The sequence below is a fragment of the Cyanistes caeruleus genome, chromosome 2 (assembly GCF_971803275.1).
Source record: "Cyanistes caeruleus chromosome 2, bCyaCae1.hap1.1, whole genome shotgun sequence".
In the NCBI taxonomy this organism is placed as follows: domain Eukaryota; kingdom Metazoa; phylum Chordata; class Aves; order Passeriformes; family Paridae; genus Cyanistes; species Cyanistes caeruleus.
In genome coordinates, this window is record NC_141702.1 from 20,452,991 (window position 1) to 20,477,463 (window position 24,473).

General features: G+C 39.0%; 1 protein-coding gene across 18 annotated transcripts in view; it reads left to right on the forward strand.

The window, feature by feature from the left end:
- The window catches only part of DLGAP2 (DLG associated protein 2), a 443,370-nt gene that overhangs the window by 52,570 nt on the left and 366,327 nt on the right, over positions 1 to 24,473 (forward strand). For 17 of the 18 annotated variants that reach the window (XM_086876001.1, XM_086875999.1, XM_086875978.1 and 14 more), the window contains exon 2: positions 24,416 to 24,470. Coding sequence is in view for 11 of the 18 variants with exons in the window: in XM_086875978.1 (XP_086732104.1) it covers positions 24,416 to 24,470 (55 nt within the window). In the remaining 7 variants the exon portion in view is untranslated. Of the gene's footprint in view, positions 1 to 24,415; positions 24,471 to 24,473 lie in introns of those variants that run through there. The other variant, XM_086876003.1, reaches the window with a different exon arrangement.

Genomic DNA, 24,473 nt, shown 5'->3' on the forward strand with positions numbered 1-24,473 from the left:
TACCATCAGATAAGATAAAAGATTGAAAAGAGCCCAGCTGAGAACTACTGTGCACAAAAAATTGATCTAATCAGAAAACCCGCCAAGAAACCAGGAGTCACCCCTGTTGCCTCCACCTGTCTGCAAATTATGTTTCGTCTTCTGCTTTTATTCTCTTTAGTCTTCCCCATAGTTATCTTCCATGGACTGCATTTCTAACCCACATTTAACTCTTTATTGCCAGAAAATCACTTTTCTGTAACTTCCATGTGTGCTTGCTTCCCTCCTTCCCCCAGGTATGTTCTCATCTGGTGTGCAGTGTAATTGCACTCTTATTTCAAACAAGTTTTTACTCTTGCATTTTGCTTGCTGAATTCCATCCACACTTCCCTGTTCCCTGTGAATGCTGTGCTGAAGCGCTACCCTGTTATTCTCTCCATTTCATGCTCTTCCCTCTTCACACTCAGTACTGCAGCTGGTAGCATTATGTGATACAAATAAAATAACTGATTAACTGATTAGCTCTTTTCTGTCTTTGTGAAACAGTTATATAAACTGATTCTCTTTGTTGTCAATTTATACATAAGCCTTTGCTGAGTAGTTGAGATACATATTTTCTAGTCTGTGGGTACTTCACAAACTGCTTACTTTGATTATTAGCTTTTCAGTCTGTGATTAGTCATCTAAATCACAGGGTATCAGTATTGCCAACTTTAAACATTACGGAATCATGAGTCAGCCTCAAAAAATCATAGGATTGTTTAAAAATTATGTTGGCTTTTTCTTATTAAAATACTTTTGCTGTTTGGATTTTACTTGGCTTTTGAGCCTTTCAATTTCATTTGCTTTAAATTTCTTTGCAAGTTTGGATAGGAACACTTTTTAGTAAAGGAAGTTTATTTTGCAGTCTCCTGATTTAATGACCTGGACTCTCAAGAAGAATTTAGGGAAAATTAAATAAAAATAAAAGAATTGACAGTGATGTACCATATTTTCTGTTATCTCATTGAGTGACTGAAAATTTTTACATGGACAATGAGGAATACCAAATAACGATGACTAGAGATATAAATTTTCCGTATTTATTTAAATTCAAACAATTTAACACCTCCACACTAAGAAGTGTTAGGCTCCAGTTTTATTAATGATGTCCCTGCAGACTCTGGAAGAAAAACAAAGGTGCTTATAAGAGGCTAACTAACCCATATTGGCAATAATTCAAACAACAGAAAAATTTGTGCCACTCATACAAAAAAAACCCAAGAGCTTTTTGTATGAATGCAAGTATTTATGTGCAAATATAATATTTTCAGTGACAAGCTGACATTCTTGAACTGTTAAATCACTCAAGCATCTTTGTGCTTTTATGTAGGCAAATAATTGTCCTAGATCAGGGGTGACCAAGCCATGATCTGCTTATTAGGGCAGCTCACACCATCCTTGGTGTGCCCCATGGGCTCCTTCCAATGGTGGTTCGGGATTCGTCTGCACACCAGACATCCACCTTGTTCTCAGCCATGTCTGTCATACCTATGGTCCTTGTGGAAGAAACGACTTTTGCTGCCACCAGAACCGGCTGTCTCGCTTGTGGCCCCCGTTGGTTTGAAGGCACCAGGCAGAGGGTTTCTGGGTTTCTTGGTTTGAGGGCACAGACAGACAGTGTCTAGGTTTGAAGTTTGGAAAGCACCAGACAGAAGGCTACTAGATAATTTTTAGCCAGTTGTAGCCAATTTTTATCTTTCTTGTGCTCCTCACCACTTTTCCAAGCTGCTAATTACCTGTATCCCACTCGGGTATTAGTGGAGGTGCACATAAGGGCAAAGTCTGCAAACCCTTTAAATATGACTGTGAGGCAGTTGTCAGTTCTATACTCTGTAGCCTTTTGTTGTTGCTCATTACAAATCATAAGTGTCTCTTGTCTAGGAGGAAGTGTCTATACAAAGCCACCATTTACAGCAAGTAATCTAAGTAAAAGTAATAGGAACTTGCATGAAAGCTTGGTAAATGTCATGTCTGATTTATCTTACATTCCTTATAAGCAATACCAGGTGCAGCTCGGTTAAAGGTACAAAACCCAAGATGAACAGTTTAAATCCAGAGGAAAACTTCATCTTCCTCATTGCTCACTACCCTGCACTAAGTCCTTTGACTCACACAGGTATTTTATCAAATTCCCCTAATCCCAGGGGATCGCTTTCAAGACTAGTTTTCTATTATTATGAATGCAGGCTTATTTAGAAAATGGACCTCTGGAGAATTTTAGAAAATGATTAATACTACCTTCGAAACACCTAAGTGCTCTACTTCCTTTAGTCTACCTTGGAAACAAACTGAATCTAGGTTTTGAGTTGGACCTCTTGCTTCATCCCCCTAAGGCTTCCCCCTCACCCCTATTTTTTTTTTTTTTTTTTTTTTTTTTGAAACAGGAATTATGAACTGTTCCTCATATATTTTGAAGGTGTTGCAGCATAGTAGACCCACCCAGCAATGATGAAACTCAAGGCAGTCTATCCTAGTATTGGACAAGCCCTCACTATACCTATATCTAGAAGTATGCTGATACAGGCCATATTGTGGTAGATATAAGAAAACATGACAGTAATATTTTTTGAAAACCATTTGGCATACCTGTGTCACAGATAATGAAAATTTCAACCTTTTGTTTGGTCAAAACTGAAAATTCTGAAGATTTGTTCCTATCCTGAATGGTAGCCAGTGGAGTATTAATCAGCTTCTGAGTATTTTCTCTCTTCTGTTCTTCAGCAGATCTTTTCTCCCCCTGCAATTTACTTTACTTAAGCAGAGACATCAGTAGTCCCTGTAGGTAATTCTAGCTAGATCTCACCTCCCAAGACCTTCTGTTTAACGCCAAGTACTGCAAAGCGCAACAACAGCAACCTCTTGGAAGAGCTGTATATCCCACTATTTCTGCCATTTGTGGTGGAGCAAATTGTGGCTATCTCTGTGTCACATCACCACAAAGACAGGCAGCTGGACATTCCCACCGAGTTAAGCGATCACTGCAGCAGTCATAAACAAGCTATTCTGTAACTTGAGCAACTTTGAGGCTACATTGTACAAAAGCTGCTGATTCAAGCATTGCAGGCAGGGAGACACCTCCATCTGTCTCAGCTCTTGGTAGTGGATTTTAGAGGGCAGCAGATGCTGTCTCTGTAGCATCTTTCCTCTCTTTACTTGTAAAACATCAGACTAAGGAAAGACAAAACCCAGTATCAGGACTTGGGGTTGTGCTTACATAGCAAAGCTAGCACTCTTTTGGGACTGTGGTCTCTTGTTAGGCTCCATTGCTATTAGCTATTAGCTATTGCTTCCCTGCCCTGTCCACACACACTGGGTCTGTCCTTAGATCTCACTCTGTTGCTTGATCTGCTCATACCCCTGCAACCACTGCCTGTTTTATCGTTCTCTGTGGGCAGACCCCTGTTGTGTTTTCACCCAGCTCTGACAGAGTGCAATCCCTCCTGACACACCTTGTCCAGTTGTTACTTGCTGTAATAGTCAGGGATTGCCCATGCTGCAGTCAGACTAGATCCTGCTGTTCTCCTCCAAAGTACTGTCAGGGTGGTGGCACCTGAGCTAGCTTGGACTTCCACTATGAAGTCCACACCTCCCCACTGGCTTCTCTCCCTCTGCCTTGTGTATCAGCTTTGTTTTCTACTTTGCAGCACAATTTATCCCCTTTACTTCGCTAGACCAGGTATCTCTTTCAGGCTCCTTGATGGCATTTGCAAATGCCCTTGTGCAATAGCCTCCTGTCCACCCCATTCATTTCTTCTTGGTGTTTTGTCTCAGCAGCCTTTCCACACGACTTGCATGAGTAACTTATCCTGTCGAATTCATGCAGAAGCCACTATCAAAAAGAAGTAACCAAAGTACATGTTTCTAGCCAATATACAGGAATGGAAGGACATTTATAAAAACATATGATCAATGTGATCAAAGTGTCCATGTTGAAAGTGTCCCTGCTGAAAGTGTTGGTATGGATTCATAAAATTTCCCTTTTAAATTGGTGTGAGGTGTGTGTCAGTAGGGACTGCAAAGGATGCTAAAAGTAAATATGGCCAAGAGACCTTCTTTGGGCACATCTGAACTGAGGAATTTTGGAGCATTTCCCAGTCCCTTCAAGTGAGCAGACCATCAGTGTTTGTTGGACAGAAACACAAACACATCAGTAGCAAGTGACCCATCATGTGTTCCTCTGTGCTGTCCCATCTGGAGCATGGGATTGCAATGGAACTATTACAATAGTTGTAATGAAATGTCTCTTTTTGAGAGAAAAGAGAGGGAAAGGAGGAAAGAAGGAAGGAAAGAAGGAAAGAAAGAAGGAAAGAAGGAAAGAAGGAAAGAAGGAAAGAAGGAAAGAAAGAAAGAAGAGAAGAAAGAAAGGAAGGGAAAGAAAGAAAGAAAGAAAGAAAGAAAGAAAGAAAGAAAGAAAGAAAGAAAGAAAGAAAGAAAGAAAGAAAGAAAGAAAGAAAGAGAAAGAAAGAAGAAAAGTGAGAAAAGAAAAGAAAAGAAAAGAAAAGAAAAGAAAAGAAAAGAAAAGAAAAGAAAAGAAAAGAAAAGAAAAGAAAAGAAAAGAAAAGAAAAGAAAAGGAGAAAAGAAAAGGAAAAGAAAAAAGAAAAGAAAAGAAAAGGAAAAGAAAAGAAAAGAAAAGAAAAGAAAAGAAAAGAAAAGAAAAGAAAAGAAAAGAAAAGAAAAGAAAAGAAAAGAAAAGAAAAGAAAAGAAAAGAAAAGAAAAGAAAAGAAAAGAGGAGAAAACTAGAGTTCTCTCTGCTGAGTTCTCTCTGGATAATGCACATTAATAGTGCAGCTACCAGCAGTGCTTTCCATCAGACTGGATCTGAACCACAAAGAAGTGTTAAAGGTGCTTTAAAGAATTTTTCATATTTTCCTCTTCCAGACAACTATCTGACAAATAAAATAAAGATTTTTAAAAGTGACTCTGGTGGGTCACTTTTAGTACAGAATATTCTGTAATTCTATGATGGCTGTTTTTAACCATGTTTTATTGCTGTCTGCTGCCATTTTACACAGGATTTTTAAAAGAAATAAGCACCAGGTGCATTAGATTTTTGTAAGTACATTGTAAGGTTCCAGAAAACAAAGCAGCCTCAGGAAAAAACAGAAGTGAAGCAATACATGATTAGACTAAGAACAGTGCTTTTGTTGTATATGTAATGGCTTGTTTCAAAGCTTGAGGGAGTCCTGTAAATCCCTGGACATGTGGAAAATAACACATTAGTGCAAGGCCATAATGATAATCTATACTGACAGAATGAGAGAGCAAGTATATTTATTTTAACATGATTATACTTAGTGAAAAATAGCACTTCTTGAGGCCAAAGTACTAAGAGCAGAATGTTATTTGATTGCCAGAATTTCATAAGATATTGTGAATTTATCTGCAAATACAGAGTCCATATACTACAACATCAAACATTAAATTCAAGAACAAACTGCCTAAAGAACAATTATCTTGGTGTGTGGTACAAGAACAAGAACAGCTTTGGAGCAGCTGACTTAGGAAAGATGTTAGGCAAGTGCAGCCAGGGAAATGCAGTTAAGATTCTTGGGTCCAGACCCAACAGGATCTGAAGTCAGGTGACTGTCTCTGGGAGCTGAAGTCACAGGGTATATCTAAGCCCCAGCTTAGTTACTTCTGTCCCTGGCAGCTGAAGAAGTCTAATTTTCAACCTTTGGAGGATAAACATAAGTCATAATAAATCTTGTAACTTTTATGGAACATTTTAGAGAAGAAAAACTCTGCACTGTGTTTCTTTTGAAATTCGGCTACTCTTCAGGAGAAGATAAGGAGATTTTGCTGTCTGTTCAGGCTCTCCTCTGTGAGCAAAGGCATGTAGTTCTGATCCCTACTTCCAGCACTTCCTTGGTTATTTTTATTTAGATGATCACCAACCAAAATCTGGAAGCCATCCAGGGAAATTTCTCTGCTGCAAAAGTTCTCTCTAAATTAAAAAGCAGAGAACTGCTTTAACAAGTCATTCCTAATCCTTATCCTGTCCAGTGTTTCTTGGCTGTCTCACCTATTTGGTGTGTCTTCTTTATGCTACAGTTTGCTCACCCTCTCTAAACGTGGAGCTAAATGACAGAAGCACTGTCACAAATAGCAAGCTTTGCATATATAAAGCTGTTCAGTGGCATGACACTTTTATAACATCACACACATTTCATAAACTGCATATGGATTCCTTTGACAGTCTCACGAGGGACATCCTCTTTGTCAGACGTAACTTCTGAATTCCATTTATGCTTACAAAGCATAATAGAATTTTTCACATGAAGGAATCATTCATGCAGAGTAGTTTCACTGTCCTGGGGGACTGAAAAAATTCAGGTATGTTTTAATGAGAAATGACAGCCTTGGTACTGGGCGAAGGTAATTCACTGGAAACTTGATTTTTAGTTCGAAATTTTTGAACAAACATTGTTATTGGTTATATCAGTAGTTTGAGAAATGACCTTTGTACCCATCGAAGTGTAGTTGACAGTGTGAGGACTCCAACGTGGTTCGTCCTAGGAGTTTGATGCCATCAGATCCAGTTTCTGCTTTTCATGGCACTGAGTAAAAGGTTCCAGCTGAAAATTATCCTGACTCTAGTCTCCAATTCTCACAAAGTAACTATTTACCCTTCCTGTTGCATTTTGATGTTTTAAGTTTAAGCTCTCTTAACTTTTTCTCAGAAGAAGACATACTATTGTGAATCAATTCAGATAGGCAAGGGGGTCCCTCCCCTGATCTGCTTCTGCTTGCCTGCTGTCCTTAGCCTCCTACTGAGATTACTGACCCCTCAATTCTGGACCTGTCCTCTGTAAAGGGCTTGGTTTAACTTTTAAGCATCTAAGAAAACTGTTTACTGTTGAAATCAGCTGTTTGGTTAACTCAGGATGAGCTCTGAAGAGAGCACTGACCTCTTCTCTCTGCTGGCATAAAATGAGGGCATTCTGCTTTGCCTCATGTCCCACTCATCCCTGGGTGTGCAGTTCTGCTCTCTCTCCGAAGCCAAGATCTAGCTCAATATGCCAGCAGAAATTAACTTTTTTAAAATTAATTTATTTCTGTATTTGTTTTCTGCCAGCTCAGTGAACTGAACGGGCTTGGCATCGGGCAAGGTAAGCAGCCAAATGAGCATATGAGAAGATGCCTCGGCAGCAGGCAGTAGTGGACAGCCTCTTCTGCTGGCAGCAGCATGGCATCATCTCATGGTTTTAGTCACCTCCCAGCTCTCTGTGCTGCAAATAGGGCCTGCTTGGCAGCAGCTGCTGCATGCTCTGGTGGCTGAGCTACCTCCCATACAGGTGAGACTTCTGCAACAAGGACACTGTGGGTGACGAGGAGCAGGAACCTCTGCATCCTTCCCAAGGCAGACCATCCCCAAGGCTGCATGCAGACCCCTCTTTGGCTCCTTTTATCCTGTACACAAAAATCACAGGGATGAGCATGTTTTTAGTGGACTTTCTAAAAGCAGAATTCACAATAAGCCACAGATTACAATGATACGTTCCAGATGCTCCTTTGGATGAATCAAGGTACAGAAGGATAATTCTGGAGAATGAGGATGAGCAGTGAAGTTGTAATGAAATTGATAGACTTAATTATAGTATTTGCTTCTGTGAAAGCTAAAATGTTGTCTAATTAGTTAAAAAATGTGAGAAGTTAAAGCAGTTACTGTTTTGTCTATTTACACTATTACTTTTAGGGTTTGTTGATATCTAGGATATCAACAAATATATCTAGGATACTGTGTTAAATATAAAGGTGTGAATGGAACTATATAAGCTGATTACATGTTTGGAAAAAAACACATGAAATATCAGAAAACATGAAAAATTCTGGTGTTTTAGGTTGTCCATTTGCATTTTATGTGCACCTCTGGTTTACCTAATCACCTCACTTTGAAAAAAAACCCACCACTAGTCTGTTGTAGTATCCTTCCCCATAGTAAATCCAAAATGTCCTGTGTAAACTCAAAGAAAAAACATTATTATTACTAGCTGTTACTGTAACAAACACCAACAGTAAAGTATTTATACTGGAAAAGACTATTCTGTATTTGAATAATTTAGATTAATTTTTGTGCTCCACTTGTTTTTGGTAAAGACTGTTTTGCATCACTTGATAGAACCAAATTTGACCGTTGAATTATTTGATCTTTATAGATTTTTATTTTGTTTTGTTTTGTTTTTTGTGTTTGTTTTATTTTTTTAATGCATGTGGTATGGGGTAAAGCTTCAGGGAACAAAGCATTTTTCCTGAGATCCCAAGAATGATGCTGCAGTTTTATTTTCTGTTTTGCATTTCCTATGTTGTTGTAACTCTTCAGAGCAGGGCAAAATTATCATCTCATTTGCATTAGTTATATTATTCAATATAACTAGCATTAGTCTAAAAATGATAAATAAGTTAATTACAACTTCTTGACTCTCATTTTTTACTTTAGTAAAAAAAGTTTGGAGCAAAATCTATAATGTAGGGAACATACACTACATATTCACTATATACACAATAGGAACATACACTATATGTTCCTGTTTTCCTTTATTCCCTTGGCAAAGCCTACACTCTTATTCCAAGAGTGTAATTTTGCTGTTGATGCAGTTCCAGAGTTGTGGAACATCCTCCAGGGACTGTTTCTGCCTTGGTGACTTTTCCTCATTCTTTTCTCAAAGCAGTGCCTGAAGGATGAATTTTGCTCTGGGGCACTAAAACAGAAACATATTGACCAGCCAACCAGCAGACAATTAGTTGTAATTTTCTGGTGTCCAGTCTGGTATTTTTCTTTCTCAGAATAAGTCTCCAGAAATGTCACAGGTGTAATAAACCATGCTCAGGGCTACAGCAGGACAGTCTGGGATGTCCAGATGCAGGGAACACCACAGTGTGAACTGCATGGGAGCTGATGACAGCATCATAGTTATCAATGCATATCCAATGGTAGCAAATGGGGACATTGTTTCCCCTTTGTAGTGTGTACTTCTGTGTTAAAATTTTCAGCTGAAATACTCACTGGTTTTGAAGTTATGACCCAAATGTGTATATAGCAAATATTATTAGATTCACTAATTTAAATCTTTATAATTTAATAATAGATTTAGTAGTAGTTATGTCTATGCTGCAACCCAACAAAATGATAAAGTATATATTTTGCAGTTCACTATGTGGTTAAATGTGGACATACTGCTGAATCAGGGCTTGACTTGTGAATGGATATTAATCACAACAAAATACTGAACTATAATAAGCACTTGTTTGCCAAGTCAAAGAGCAAACATACATGACCCCTTTATTTTATTATTCTGAGGCAAATTAGTGCTATTTTGTTCTGTTTCCTCAAGTTATATGTAAATTTTTGTGACTCTTACACTGTTCTGACCTTATTCTGCTGATACCTCGAAGGCTTATTACGTTTTTTGACCCCTGATGCTTGTAGTTAAATCTGTAATTACATTCAGACTTTCAGTTTTCCATGTTTTTAAATCCAATTTCCAGCAAAGAATGCCAAGTGTCTGTTTTCCCTTTCCAGTTTTTCGAATTCATAGAATTCATAGATCATTCAAAGAATGACAAGCACACAGTACATGTCAGTGAGGAAGCCAGCACTGAAGAGTGGACCAGCATCTATGCTATTTTCTTTGTGATCGAGAGTAGACCATGTCATATCCATGCATTTGAAGAGGCTTCAGCATGAATTAATTCTTTGTTTAAACAAGTGAATACAAAGAAGGTCTTCAAGCATATTTTCATCAGTAACATAGTGTAAATATTGCCTTCTATGATAATGTACATAATTTTGCTATTCCTGGTCTCGTTATTTTAAATATGAAAAAATATGGACATCAAATAGCAGGTCACCTTTGAAAGGTAGAAAGCATTTACTTATCTGCCACAAAAATAGGTATGGAATTTAAAGGAGTATCCTTTCCTGAAGATGGGTCAAAGGAATATACCCACAGGTACTGAAGTATTCATTTATTTTATTTAAGTTTTCCCGCCTCATTTGCATCGATATGAATTTCTACACTATGTCACATAACAATAATATTTCTGTTCTAGTTCACAGATCACAATATCGTCTCTTGGTGTTTAAATGAGAGCCACAAAAAGAATTGCCACTTTCTCCAAGCACTGCAAACAGCAAATTAGCTGCAGTTGCCTCATGGCTTTTTCTGAGTTTGAATAACAAAAACTCATCAGTCTAAGGCAGTCTGAAATTTAGTAGGATATTGCATTAGTTGTACAGAACATTTGTGTAAATAAACAGGCTACTTATACTTTGGAATCTTGTCTCTGTCAAAACATTTTTGGTAGCTTTTTTTAATAGCATTTTGGCTAGAATAAGCAATACAAATGCTGAGTGACAGAGCTCTTTAGTCTTTCATCACACAAGTGCAACTGGGACAGACCTAGGAAATTTCATTGCTAATCCTAGATTTTAGTTTGAAAAAAATAAATTACTGGTGTTTACCAGTCATGAGGTAACATCATTGCTGATGTGTATGAAGATGGGATGACCCATGAGAATAATTAAAACACTGAAAAAGGAAATTATGCCAGTGGAGATGGCTTGTCTACTAGTCGGGTGCTCATTCTTTAATATTTTCAGCAGCCTGGGCTTGTCAAGCAGACTGATTTTATAGTTCAGAATTGCGTGACTTAACCTTTTGCTCTTGAGAGGTGACATTTCCTTGAAAGCAACATGAAATGAAGAATTAAAAACAAACAAGCTGAAAACAATCTATTGTCAACTGCATAATCAAGACAGAAAGAAAAAAAATAGCCTCTGAAACAACATTTACTTTAGCATGTAGTTAAGAAAATGGATACATTAAAGGTCATTCCACATATACCTTTACCAACAAAACAATGTTCCTGTACCCTTCTACCAGTTCTTGTGCTTATTTCTCTGATGGTAAATGAAAACTTTAGAAACATCATAGGAAAAAAAAAACAAACAAAAACAGTAAAAAATTTGTCCTGGTCGGAGAACTGTTTAACTTTGTACAGCCTCACTGCCCCTTGCAAGCCTTACAAACCCCCCAAAACGTAGAGAGCTTAAGAAAAGTGTTGTTAATAATTTCTTTATAGGGAAGTATTTAGCATGTTGTCCTGGGATGTAATTGGCACAAATCCAAATATTCCTCTGATTAATTTCAGGGTTCTTCACCACTCCAGAGCTCTAAAATTGGGGACATTTTTCTATGAAAGCAATTCTGTATTGTACACAATACTTAAATGAATGTTATCAGAGAGGTAGGAACTTTTTTTTTTTTCTTTCTTTCAGGAGCTCTGACAGCTAAATTTTAGAGCTCTTTGTGGTCTGAATAACATTAGTAACATTTTTATAACTGTGCAAAATGAAGAAAATCTACATCAGAGAGGAATGTTATCTCACAATAACTGCTCATGACAGCCGTTTAGAAGATAAGATTCTCTCACTTCCATTTGTCAGATACTTGATTTGCAGCTCAATCTCCCATATTGCAGATAAGCTGTGCCTCTATTGCCTGTCTCTCAAGAGGTGAGACAGCACTGTCATCTCCAGTGCTCAGTTTAAGACTATCCCCAAGAGTGTATCAGGTATTTTATGACTGCCAGCTTCCTTACACTCCTGGGGATTCCGCAAGCTCCCCTGGATCCTCCCACTGCACTGGAGGAGCATCAACTGCAGAGAAATAGACATAATTGTGTGTCTTTTAGCTCTGTCATTCCACCTTAATAGGCATCAAAAATACCCTTTCTCTGTGTGCATCTTTGGGTTACTTAGGGGTATGTACACACTAAACTGATCAAAGATTAGAGCAGTGCATTGAAGCTCCATAGTTTTAACAGTGTGGTATCACCAGCTCACAGAGTAAAACTGCCCTACCACTCTTCCAATTTTGTATTCTCAAAAACTGACTGCACAAGTGATGATCTCCCTCTTTAAAAATCACTACCAGAAGCATAACTGTTTAACTGGTACTGAAAAAAATTATAACCTGCTTACTGAGACCTATCCTTGTTTTATTCCACCTTCAGCAAAATCTCTCCAGATGACTGGGGTTTGCAATAAACTATCCTACTGTTCAACATTGAATGAAACGTGGATAATATTTCTGTATAAAGAGAAAGCTATTATTTCCATAAGAATGCCTGATCATTGGGGAAGGAGGTGTGGGTAGTCTCTTTGTGTTCTGAAATCTATATCACCCTGTGCTATCAAACATTGCCAAAGGCATGAATGAGGCACAGGCATCCTTCTCTGTTTGTTCTCTTTGTATGAAAGAATTCTATAGCCTAAATCAATGAAATAAGTATTCCTAAAAATAATCTATCCTTCTCTGGTTTTCTGCTGTCACTTGCAGTTGTCCATCAGGAGAGAAGTGTCCCAGTTCTGCCTATGCATGAATTTGGTAGTGTGCTGCTACTTCAGTTTGTGTGTTGGGCCAAAAGGTGACTAAATGGACTTGTCTTACACAGAACAAAACAGCTGTTGGAAAAGTTGTGTCCTGTTCCCAGTTTTCAGGGCAACTTTCACCTGGGCAAGGAAGATGGCTAGGTGAAATATCAGACATCTGATTTCTTCTCAGTGGATCTCCATCAATGATAGAGTGCTACTTATATCTAGAGTCTCAACTTCTCCAAACTGACAAATGTATAAAAACCTTGTTTGACATGTAACATCAAATAATATTTACAGACTCTTGTCCTTACACAGTGGAGACTTCAGTTTCCCCCATTTATATAGGTGATGGCTATTTTTAGATATTAATAAATTTGAAATTTGATTTATCAAATAGTTTATAAAAGACAAACTACTAATAAATTATAAACCATTAAGTAACTTCATGGATAGCTGAAGTAATGATTCACAACTTCTGGTACGAGTTTGCTTCACAGCAGGAAAAGATCTGTGATACCAGAACCATAAATGCAGGTAAACAGCTAGGATGTTTCCTTTTTTATTTTTGTTGTGGTAACTTTTATACTTAAAACACCCTCTTTTATCCTGTTCATAATTTTTGAGCTGAATGTCTTTGTATCTGTGTGACTCCTACACAGTAGAATAAAGCAGGCCATTGGGAGAGTTTTGTTGCCAAGCCCTAGCACAAAACCATAAACTTTAATTTTTAATGACAATTAGTTTTTTTGTAACAAAGATGTGTGGAAGGACTATTACTCTATTTTACATGTTTAATGGATTTGCTTCTGAAGTGCAAGTATAGGTATCAAAATATTTCAAATCCACATGCTTCACACATAAATCTTAAGTACAATTCCAGAGCAGCAAGAAGAAATATCGCCTGGTATTCCCTGGCATTTGCTTGTAAATATTATTATCTCAATAATCTGTGCTTTTGAATCACAAATTTTTTTGACACTGTGCCTTAAAAAGATCTCCTGCAACAAGGCCTAAACATATTTCACAAAACTCTCCCAGACTAAAACCTGAGAGGCCCCAAGCTATGGCTGGCTTTGTTAATGGTGTGTGGGTGAGACAAACAAGGAAACATCCCACATCTCTAACAAAACCTTTGAGGATTCAAGTGCTGCCTAGTGATGTAGCAGGGGCATGGTGCAGGTTGGTGCCACCAGCTGTAACCTGATGATGGGGCACCTTCACTTCTCCAGCTCTGGTTTTGGTGTGCTGGCTGGAGACCATTCCTGAGAGGTGTTTTTTCCTCTGTGTGGGTGTGCTGCAGGCTATTGTAGCCCTGCTCAGCTCTGCCTGGCAGGGATTCAGCCCTGTGGAAAGAGCAGGTAGGCATGTAGGATCCAAAATGTCCCGTAAGGGGGACTGTGGCTTCTACTCAGGAGAAATAAAAGAAGGGTAAACTGTCAGGGGCAGTAGCAGTGGTATCTGCAGTGCATAGTGTGTGTGTCCTGACAGTCTGTCAGATGAGTTATACGTGTGGAGAGGTAGCCAAGACCTATCTGCTAAAGGGCTTAAAATTCCCCAACCCAAAAGTATTTGCTGTGATTTCCTGTAGCCTTGCTCTACACTGACTTTTACCTGCACCTTTTTTGGTGTGTAGCCTCAGTGTATCACAGTGACATGGTGATAACACCAAGGTGTCCTTTTCCTGGAGGAAGGGTTATTCCTGCCACTCCATACCATCCTCTCCAACTAGGAGACTTTGCAGACTAGGCTTTGCAAGGCCTGCCCATGCATCCTTTGTATCTTAATAAACTAGTGCAGGGGGATGAAAAGGAGCTGTTGTTACTTTGCTTTGTGTTTTAGAGAGGGAAAATGAAGATGTTTTTTCTGCTCCAATATAGGTATAGCAAGCTCTAGAATTTGTATTTGCTCAAAATTCAATCTGATGTAGTGGGTTGACCTTGGGTGGGTGCCAGATGCCCACTAAGTTGCTCTATCACTCCCTTTCCCAATGGGACGGGGGAGAGAATAAGATGGAGAGCAACCAGCGGGTGAGGTGGTTTCATTACAGTGAAAGAAAGAAAGAAATAAGTGAGAGTCTGCACGCACATAAGCCAAGAGAAAAGTCAATCTATTTCCCGTCAGTGAGTGATGTTTGGACACTTCCTTGAAAGCAGGGATTCAGCACTTGTAAAGGTTCTTTTGGGAGCCATCTCTGAGGAATCACAAATGCTGCCCCTTCCTCCTCTCTCCCTTAGTTTTTATATCTGAGCTGACATCATATGGAATATCCCTTTGGCTAATCTGGGTCAGCTGGCCTGGCTGTCTCCCCTCCCAGGATCTTGCCCACTCTCATCCCTTTGATGAAGGAAGGGATGTCAGAGGGACAGCTCTGCTCTGCAATAGCCAAAACACTGGTCTGTTACCAGCACCCTTCCAGCTACCAATGCAGAGCACAGCACTGTGAGAGCTGTGAACTTTACCTCAGTCAGACCCAATACAGATGCTTAAAGATAAATCACAGCAGCTCAGTTAAGATTTCATAAGCAACTTCCTAAGCCAAATAACTCTCCATGCCTTACTCTTTCACGAATTACAGCCCTGGGATAACTAGTAACTTCTGAGGGAATACCTGTCTTTAGCTGCCTTCTAAAGCTGCTATGATTCTATACAGCTTTTGGGTTTTGCAGGTGGGTGTAAATGTACTCACTATTCAAATTTAAGATTCATTAGTACAAATAGAAATTGCATATGTCAGTTAAAACTATATTTGAATGAGGATAGAGGAGCTGGTGCATTTTATTCTTATATTTTACTGTGATCTTTGACTGTGTCAGTACATTAAATCTAATTTATTCAAATTGTGGAATAACTTAGGTTGGAAGAGACTTCTAGAGATCATCAAGTCCAAGCCTCTGCTCAGTGCAGGCTGCTCTCAAAGTTGGAGCAGGTTCCTCAGGGCTTGTTCATCTGAGTTTTGAAAATCTCAAGGATGAAGATTCCACAAGAAAAAAATCTCTGGCATGTCTTTAGCCTTCTATTTCTCAGGATATCTCTACCTCTTGCCCTGAGAAGGTGGCCACCTTCCAAGACAGAGAGGACTCACAGTCATCACCCTTGTAACCCTTGGATGTGTTCTGTCCAGCCTTGTGTATTTGCTATATCTAGTTAACTGAAGTGTTCCCCTCCTTGCTCCTCCTGGACATGAAGCTCAGGGGTGTAATGCAGGGGCTGGGTGAATCTCTGCAAGTAGGACATGCAGAACCTATGCTGTAGGACATGCAGGACCTGAGCTCCAGAGTCCTGCAAACTCCTGAGACAGCTGATCTGGCCATCCCTTCTTCAGCACGAGATGAAGCTTGAGGTCTTACCTCTCCAGAGTCTCCATGGAAAGTCGTGGCTGACCTTTGGACTACTAGAGATCTGCCACATTTATTTCTGTGCCCATGGTCCACATAATCCTATCATGCCAGAGACAGGATATCTTGCATCTAGGCATTGCCATTAGATGGAGATGTCACTGCTGCTTATGGCAGTAAGAGATAGAAGAAGTGTTTGTGATTTCTATTTTACACAAAAACTTGTTCCTTAGGTACAATCTCAGGAAAGTGGATTTGTTTCTTTTAGTTGCTGAATGTGTGCAATGACTGTATATTTGATCACAGAATCGCAGGATCAAATAGGTTGGAAAAGACCTTTGAAATCATTGCGTCCAACCCATGACCTAACGTCATCTTGACAACCAGACCTTGGCACTGAGTGGCACATCCAGTCTTTTCTTAAACACCTTCAGGCTCTGTGACTCTGCCACCTCCCTGGCATTCCAGTGCCAAATCATCCTTTCTGAGAACTTCCTGATTTCCAGCCTAAACTTCCCTTGATGCAGTTTAAGACTGGGTCTTTCTGTCCTGTCACTGTTTGCCTGGGAAAAGGGACTGACCTTCAGTTGTCTGCAACCTCCTTTCAGGCAGCTGTAGAGAGGGATAAGCTCCCTTGAGCTTCCTCTCCTCCAGGCTAAACAATCCCAGCTCCATCAGCCAATGCTCAGAGGACTTGTGCTCCAGACTTCTCACCAGCCTTGTTGCCCTTCTCTGAACATGCTTCAGCACTGCAACATGCTTCCTAAATTGAGGGACCCAGAACTGGACACAGAACTCAAATTGTGGCCTAACCAGTGCCAGCTACAGGGGAAGAATGGTCAGTCCTGCTGGCCACACTATTTCTGATACAGGCCAGGATGCCATGGCCCCTTGGCCATGTGGGCATGCTGCTGGTTCATGGTCAGTCTGCTGTCAATCAGATTAGGAGATACTTGGGAATGCTTCACCTGAAAGTTGAAAATGCAACTGCTTTTGTCCTGAAGTTTATCCTCCTGTTCATTTACTTTCGGAAGAAGGAATTAAAATATCAACTGAAAAGTCTTGGCCTCTTCCTCCAGCAATGTTAGTCTGGGAGGGACCACATCATCATCATCATCTCTCAGATTCAGAGCACTTTGACATTCCTTGTTCCAGATTTCTGAAGGCATAGTTTTGGACAATGGTGTAGTGGTGCAATTATTTGAACAACAAAGTGAAAAGTTCCAAACGAACCTATATTTACTATGCTGGATTTAGTCTGAGACATCTTAAATAATTTGTGAAATCTCTCGTAAGTGCTGCCAGTTACGGTAATTGGACCCAGAGGTCACAAGTGTATGTATCACTGCAGCAAAGCCTTGTTCTGTCAGACAAGAGTGTAAATTCCTGGCAAATGAAAGATATAAAAGAGTTTTTTGTTCTTGCTGGTGAATTGCTCTTTAAGTGTCTAAATACTGAAAAGGAAGTTAGAAATAAATAGGAGTTGTGTCTCTTGCCAGCACTAAATTTCCTACTATTAAGTAAATATTAAGTATGAAGACTGTCTTAAGGTGCTATTTTGAATCACTTCAGAGCTAATTCCAGTCTACATAGGTTTTTTTCCCTCAGGCTTGGCTAGTTACTCTGTTTAGTCAATATGTTATATTCTTATGAAATACAATCCTGATTATACTTGAGATGATAACTTCTAAAAGATCCATGTTTATATGAATCATGTTTATATGTTCATGTTAATCATAGGGCAATTATAATTAGTTCATGCTAATGCAGATTCGTGATAACATTACTCTGAAAAGTGTCATAATGGTTATCATGTTTTCTTTCCTGGGTCATGAAAAAATTATCAAGCCTGTGTTTCAGCTTAGCTTGTCATGGTGACTGGATAAAAGAAATAATGTAGCCAATGGCAGTGCAAGGAGCTCAGCTATGTTATCTGGGGTCACTGTAGCACTATACCCTCTCTTCTGGAGTAACTTTCTCTTAGTTTTGATTGAGATACAAAAAGTGGATAATGCAGTCAATGATTTCCTCATTACGTAAATATCTGTCACCTTTTGTTGAAATCTCTGCTATGGGAAAGTTCCTTCTGTTGTTGCTGTCACTACTTCCTTTAATCATGGAAAGGCTTGTAGAGAAATTACATTTTTTGAGATGTTATACAATTTGAAAGACCACATATTAATATGGATATTGGAATATTTTCATAATATTCTTTAAATTCATCTTCTTTAACATTTCCTTTTATTCAAAAAAAAAAGGACACAATATACATATTTAAATGTGATAAGATGTGCAATGATACATATGTTGATACAATGCCAATGTGTTTGATATATGGCCAACATGATTTATTTATTTTCATTGTAACTTCTCCTTTCCACAAAATCATCATGTTTTATTTATGTTCTTGATAACTAATTGGGAATGGTGGGGAAGGCAGAGGATGATAAAAAAATATACTTTTACTAAAAATCCCACAAAGCAGATAAATCATTAGCAAGTTCTGTTTTGACATTAAATTAGCTTTTGGTAAAAGGAATTAAAACATCAGTGTATATATGAAATTGGATACTGGATGTTCATCAGCATATATGCAAAATTGGATATTGGACAATAGCATATTGGACAATAGCAATCTAGTAAAATCTTGAGGAGACATAATTGGACAAGTCTGGGCTATCTCATCAGAATATAATGAAATGAACTGACAAGACAGGCTTCTCACTCACACCACCCTGGGTGAGAGACATTTTGGCACCAGCTGCCTTTGCAGCAGGGCGCGTCTCATCAGGAGCTAAGAGGAAAGGTTGTTTCCTTGTGAGGGCAGAGGAACTGACAGCTCACAGGGAATGATTGAAAGGTCTTGCAAAATCTCTACTTCTTCCAGCAGTACCAGACAGATAAAAAAAAAGAATCAAGTCTTAATATGTTCTACTTGGGCCAGCTTTGCCATTGCAAGTGGGGTCTGTGTTTCTCTGACAGGGAACACACATGGTTTTGGAGTAAGCCTTGGGAAGGCAGGTGCCACTGGTCCTGATGCTTTCCTGCCAGAGCAAGATGTTTCAAGGACTGGTTTCAGGAGGAACTTGGAACTGTTGCAGATGCTGGTGTAGGTTGCATCTATAACAACTGAAATTGAGACATAAAAGAGGCACACTAGTAATGAGGTCATCTTTTGAGTTCTTACAGGAATGGAAGTGATAACTGATGTTTGTTCGATAATAGTTACTAGATACTAGATACCCCTTAAAAAGCTTAACCAAATATGATTATGCTTGTGGAAGTGCTAAGAAGTTCAGCTTTGGCTTTGGTAGGTTGAACTAACTGCACATTGTTAGAAGTCTGAAGGCAAGGAGCCTTGATGCAGCCTGCTGCACCACCTGCTTGCATAGAATCATCATAGAATTGTAGAGCACTTGGGTTAGAAGGGATCGTAAAGATCATCTAGTTCCAACCCCTGTGCCATAAGGCAGGGAGGGACACCTTCCCCTAGAGTAGGTTGGTGGTTAAAGTCCCATTCAACCTGACCTTGCACACTTTCAGGGAAAGGGCATCTGCAGCTTCTCTGGGCAACTTGTTCCAGTGCCTCAATACCCTCTGAGTAAAGAATTTCTTCCTACTATCTAATCTAAATGTCTCCACTTTTAGTTTAAAACAATTTTCCCTTATCCTGTATGAGCCTGTCTGCTCTGAAAGAATTATGGTAATGCTGTAATGATAAGCCTTTGATTTATGATGGTTTGTATCACCCAACAGCTTGTGAACAGGAAACCTTGCCTACTTTTAACACCCTGTCTGAAGTCAGGTACCTTTACAGACCTGCCAGGTAAAGTGACTGCTGTGAGCAGTCAAATCCCAAATGCTTCTTTTCTGCTTAAGAAGCACCAGTGAATAGGTTCCAAAGACATTCTTTCTTCAACAGTGCTAATGGGACAGAGACATCTAAAATCATCAGGTATGAAGCCAAAAATAGATGGAAACAATAACACAAATGAAAACAAAAATATAATATACTCCTTTAATTATAGGAGGCAACAGAAGACATTCAGAGAAGCATGAGCACAGAATTTCCAGCGTTTTAAGATCTAGTTACAAACGTTATACCAAACCCACTTTGTAGTAGCTGACAAAGAAATTTTTTCCTGAAACAAAAGCCCTGACACAAATATAAGGAAAAGCAAATACAGAGAATGGATGGGATCGTTAGAATGAAAACAGAAAAAGTTATTTCCATGAGTCTAGTGTGGATGGGAGGAAGGCAGCAGTGCTTAGCACAGAGCAGTGCGGGTGGCAAGGTCTGGGAGGTGCCTCTCTTTTGCAAAGAAGTGGCACAATGTTTGAAAGACAAAAAGATAAAACCTCAATGGATCACACCCAAATATCTAACCTGAATTGTCACCATGCTGCTTCCATAGAAGATGCAAGGCATGCTTGGTGGCTGACTGTGCCCATGGACTATTTCTTTGCAACCGTCAGTATATGAGCAAATCTCAAATTCTGGAATCTCTTTTCTCTGAAGATTTATAAATTGTTGTGGATTTTCCCAGTATTTTCTGGACACATTTTCTTCTTGAATGTTACCATATTCTTGCAATCAAAATGCTTTACATGCTCACTGTAATAGTTTTGTGGGGAGGGATGTTTGGAGCCCTGGGGGTTCTCCCTAAGGCAGTCCTTGTAAATGGTTGAATGTAACCCCAAGGGCCACAAACAGGACCTGTGTGGCTGGCATGCCTAAAAGGGTATATTCTGACTTTCTTGTATTTAGGTTCAGTGGATTTGTAGAATGTAAAAAGCAGAAAAATATTGTCTCATCTTGGACCTGAAATCCAAGTTGAGCTGCTTTCCTTCTGGCAAGTTAAAAATCACAGTAAAAATCCTTGTTAAGTTCTGCCTTAAATTTCTCTTATCGAGCACTCGGACTCCTGAGTTGGGTGTTCTGCAAATTTGGACCTGTGAAGCATTCATTTTCAGTTGACTCAATTTTTAGCAGAAAAAAGTGTAAATAGAGAAGGAAAAATAGTATCTAGCTCATTTCTCTATGGCTATTTTAGCAGTCCAATTATAAGTGGGGTAGAATGCAAAACATTTTTATCATTCAGTACCAAAGAGAGGCCTGATCATCTCTGTGCAGCAGATCCTTTTAAGTGAGTAGATATCCATTTCACAGAGGCTTTTTGCACAGGAAAATTATTTTGCTTCACATTTCTGCTTCTCTGTAAAGTGGGGATTTTTTTAGTGGGTTTGAAGTTAAGACTTTCCAAACTGAAACTGTTTTTTAGGAATAAATTCTAGTGCTTGTTATATCACTCTAAAAAAAAAAACCCAAAAAAGTGCACTGAACACTCAAAGGACTTATCTGTCTTATTTTAAAGAAATTAAAGGAAAGTTTCCAAGCAAACTTATAAAAAATATGACCTTTATTAAAATTAAACCACCTCTGTAGCTACTCTGTGCTGCTCTGAGGAGCTTTCTGAGTACCCATATATGTATAGCTACAGGTTAAAATTTGAACACAAGTTATGACAGCTGAATATTTATATATATTTAAGCACAGCAACCTATAATGAAAACAAATGCAAATAGGTCCGAATCAATATCCAACCACAACAATCAGTGTTTTTCACTGAAAAATGCTTTTGTCTTGGCATCATAAGCAAAGACAATGTTTCTGCTACATGGGACTGTCTAGCTGTATACCATTGACCAAAGTTAATTTGCCTACTGCTAGGGAAGCATCTTGATGTGAAGGACATACCACCTGCTGTATTATTTATTCTGTTTCTGCATCTATGAGTCCATTTTTAATTTAGTATTTCAATGCCTTAACTCCCAGCTGAGAGCTTATAAAACAACTGAAGGTTAAATCATCAGTTAATATCATTGAAACCTGTTTCTCTTTTGCCTTTTTTTTCCCCTTGTATGTAAATCCCTCTGGATGCTCACATATTTTGATTTCTACAGCAGAAACCAGTCCAAGTCTGCTTTGGGTAAAGATTCTCCCTCAAATTGCCTGTGTAGGTAAATTTCAAACAAGCAAAAGGGGAAAAAAATAATCTAAGGAGCTTCTGTAAAATTAGAGAAAAATCTCTGGGCCTGATAAGGCATTTTGGGCATTTTAAGCAGAAAACTGGGTATTACAACATGCAAATGAATGAAAAGAAAGCAGCAGGGGAAAGGAGAGGCTTGCAGAGGGAAAGGTGACAGTTTTGCTGAGGAATTCTCCTGTCAGTTTCCCTAGGGAGCAGAGAAACAAAGTGGGGAGAAAGTGGGAGGAGAGCAGTGTGAAAAGGCTCTTGGATACCATGGAGATGGGTACAGTGTAAAAATCTGTATACTGTAGATAAGTAAGTGGGAGGTGGATATCAAACTCCTACCAGCCAGAAACTGGCTTTGTGCAGGGTAAACATGTTAAAAGGCTGGGGAACAGGAAGCATTGTTTAAGACTTTGCCGTACTGTTTGCGTACTTAGCACTTAAGAGAGTGAAGGAAAGGGACAAATAAATGTTTTTTGTGTTTTTTCATATGTCTGTTCTTTTATCTATATCCAGGCTACTAGGAAGGGCAAACTGTTTTCTGGAGACATTTTTTATTTTTTCCCATTGGATTTGTCTTCCAACTTCAGACCTGTTTTTTTTTTTTTTTTTTGTCTCTACTTTTAATTTCAGTCTTAATTTGATTAACTGGGAGCTCATGATAAATTCATAATGCTTCTTCATCGTTCATGAATGTGGGGAAGAAAATGTGACAGATTCCTGAAGAACTAAATGTTACTTTATGTCTGAGTAAGACAGTATGTTTTTAAAATTCATTCTTTGTGTTACACTGCTTTGAAAAACTGTCTCAGCTCATTTTAGGATTTCTTTGTTCTCTGATTCTAATTTTTATGCTTTGGATGCCTCTAAGACTGCTGTTATTTATATCCATGGCCGTAAGGAAGATGCTATAGTTTGTACATATGGCATTGTACCTCCAAGAATTAGGATTATTTTAAATTTCTAAAATGTAAGAGACACTGTAGAATGATGAGTGTGGTTTTCAGAAAATTGTTATTTCTTCCCAAAATCCAAGTTGCCTGCTGCCTATGAAGCGGGGTAAAGCAAGCTGATTTTTTCTTACTTCTTATCCACAAGCTTAGCTTTACATTAATGCCAAAACAAGTGAATTACTTTTGTAAAAGCATACATTTAAATGCTGAGTCTTGTGTAAAATTTAGATGAGTTGGACGGGGAGACCATTCTCATCCCTGTCAGCTGTACCCATTGCTTTTTGTTCAGGGAGGCTTTCTGGCCACAGACTGACTCCCGGAGTGATGACTGCAATAAAAACAGTGTTTTGCAATGGCCCTGCCTCTGCATGTGTGCATTCAGGAGGAAGCATGGTGCAGCAAGGTTCTTAAGACTTTTAATTGTTTTGCTGGAGGACACACAAGCTGAGGTGTTTGTCCTCCTGGGCGTTGTGAAAGTGAGTATTGGAAAAGTCCTGCAGGGAAGAGTGGGGACGTGTGTCACTGCCCAGGGGCTGTACATGTCTGGGTCTGAGCAGTCTCATCCCTGGTTATTAATCTTAGCCAAACAGCAATTGCAGTCTTTGGGGAAAAAATAGAAATGTGTCTATTCCCTAAAGTATTTTACTTCCTGGACTTTCAGAACTTAATGCCAGCTGTGGTAGTGCTTGGGGTCTTCTTAGAGATTGGAATCCAAGTTAGGTTTCCTGATAGTGGTGGTATAGAAACTAACTGGTTTTATTTCTTCTACATTTCACACTTTAAAGGGTGCGTGTTGATCTTCAAAGGTAAATTTGAACATGCCATCTTAGAGCATGATTTTTAATTGGCTTTTTCTCAGAAGCAGCAAAAGAAAAGCCATTAAAAATTAAGCTACAGTTTTACTGATGCTGATATCATTATCCATGGTGCAAATTCTAGATTTTAAATCAGATTAAAATTGAATATTGTGTGCTTTAAGTACAGTTTGTTGCTAGTAGGAGTACCAAAGTCTGCACCAAAATGGATGAATTTAATAAGTAAATCTGTGAAGAAGGATGAGATCCTGCCTGTGGGAAAGGGCCAGTGGTGGTGGTGAACTTCTGCAGCATTTCTCACTGGCTGCCAGAAGCATTGCACCATGGTGGATGTGGTGAACCACAAAATGTGGATTTTCTCTGTCCCCATTCCCTTGAGTTTCCTACTCAAGCTTCTGGAGTTTTATGTTGTCCACTGGAACTGGCTGTGTGGAGGGCAAAATGCCGTGCTTTGGAATTTGGACCTGAATGGTTTACAACAAGCTGGATGCCATAACCCCAGGGCCACATGTGCGAAATCAGGGACAGAAGCATCACTGACTGATAACCTATAGTCTTTCTTAGTTGGGCATTTTTGATTCTGTTCTTATTTTCTTTTAATCAAATTTTGATATTGCAATCAATGGGAGAATGTGAAGCTAACTTTACAGGCAAGTAGTAAGCAGCTCATTTTGCAAGATTCTTCTCTGTTTGCAGCTCCTGATGAACAGGATTCACCTTTACATCACATGATACTTAATTTGAGTTCAGTTTGAGAGCACAAACCTTGATCAGATGCAGCAAATGCAGCATTCCAGAAATGTCTGACTTTTCTTCATATGGTGTTAAAATATATAAATATATATCCATTAACACCTGTTTCTTTGTTGCCACAGGTTCTGCCTGGCATACTGCAGAAGCATTGCTGTATTTTACCTGACAGGAACACAGGTA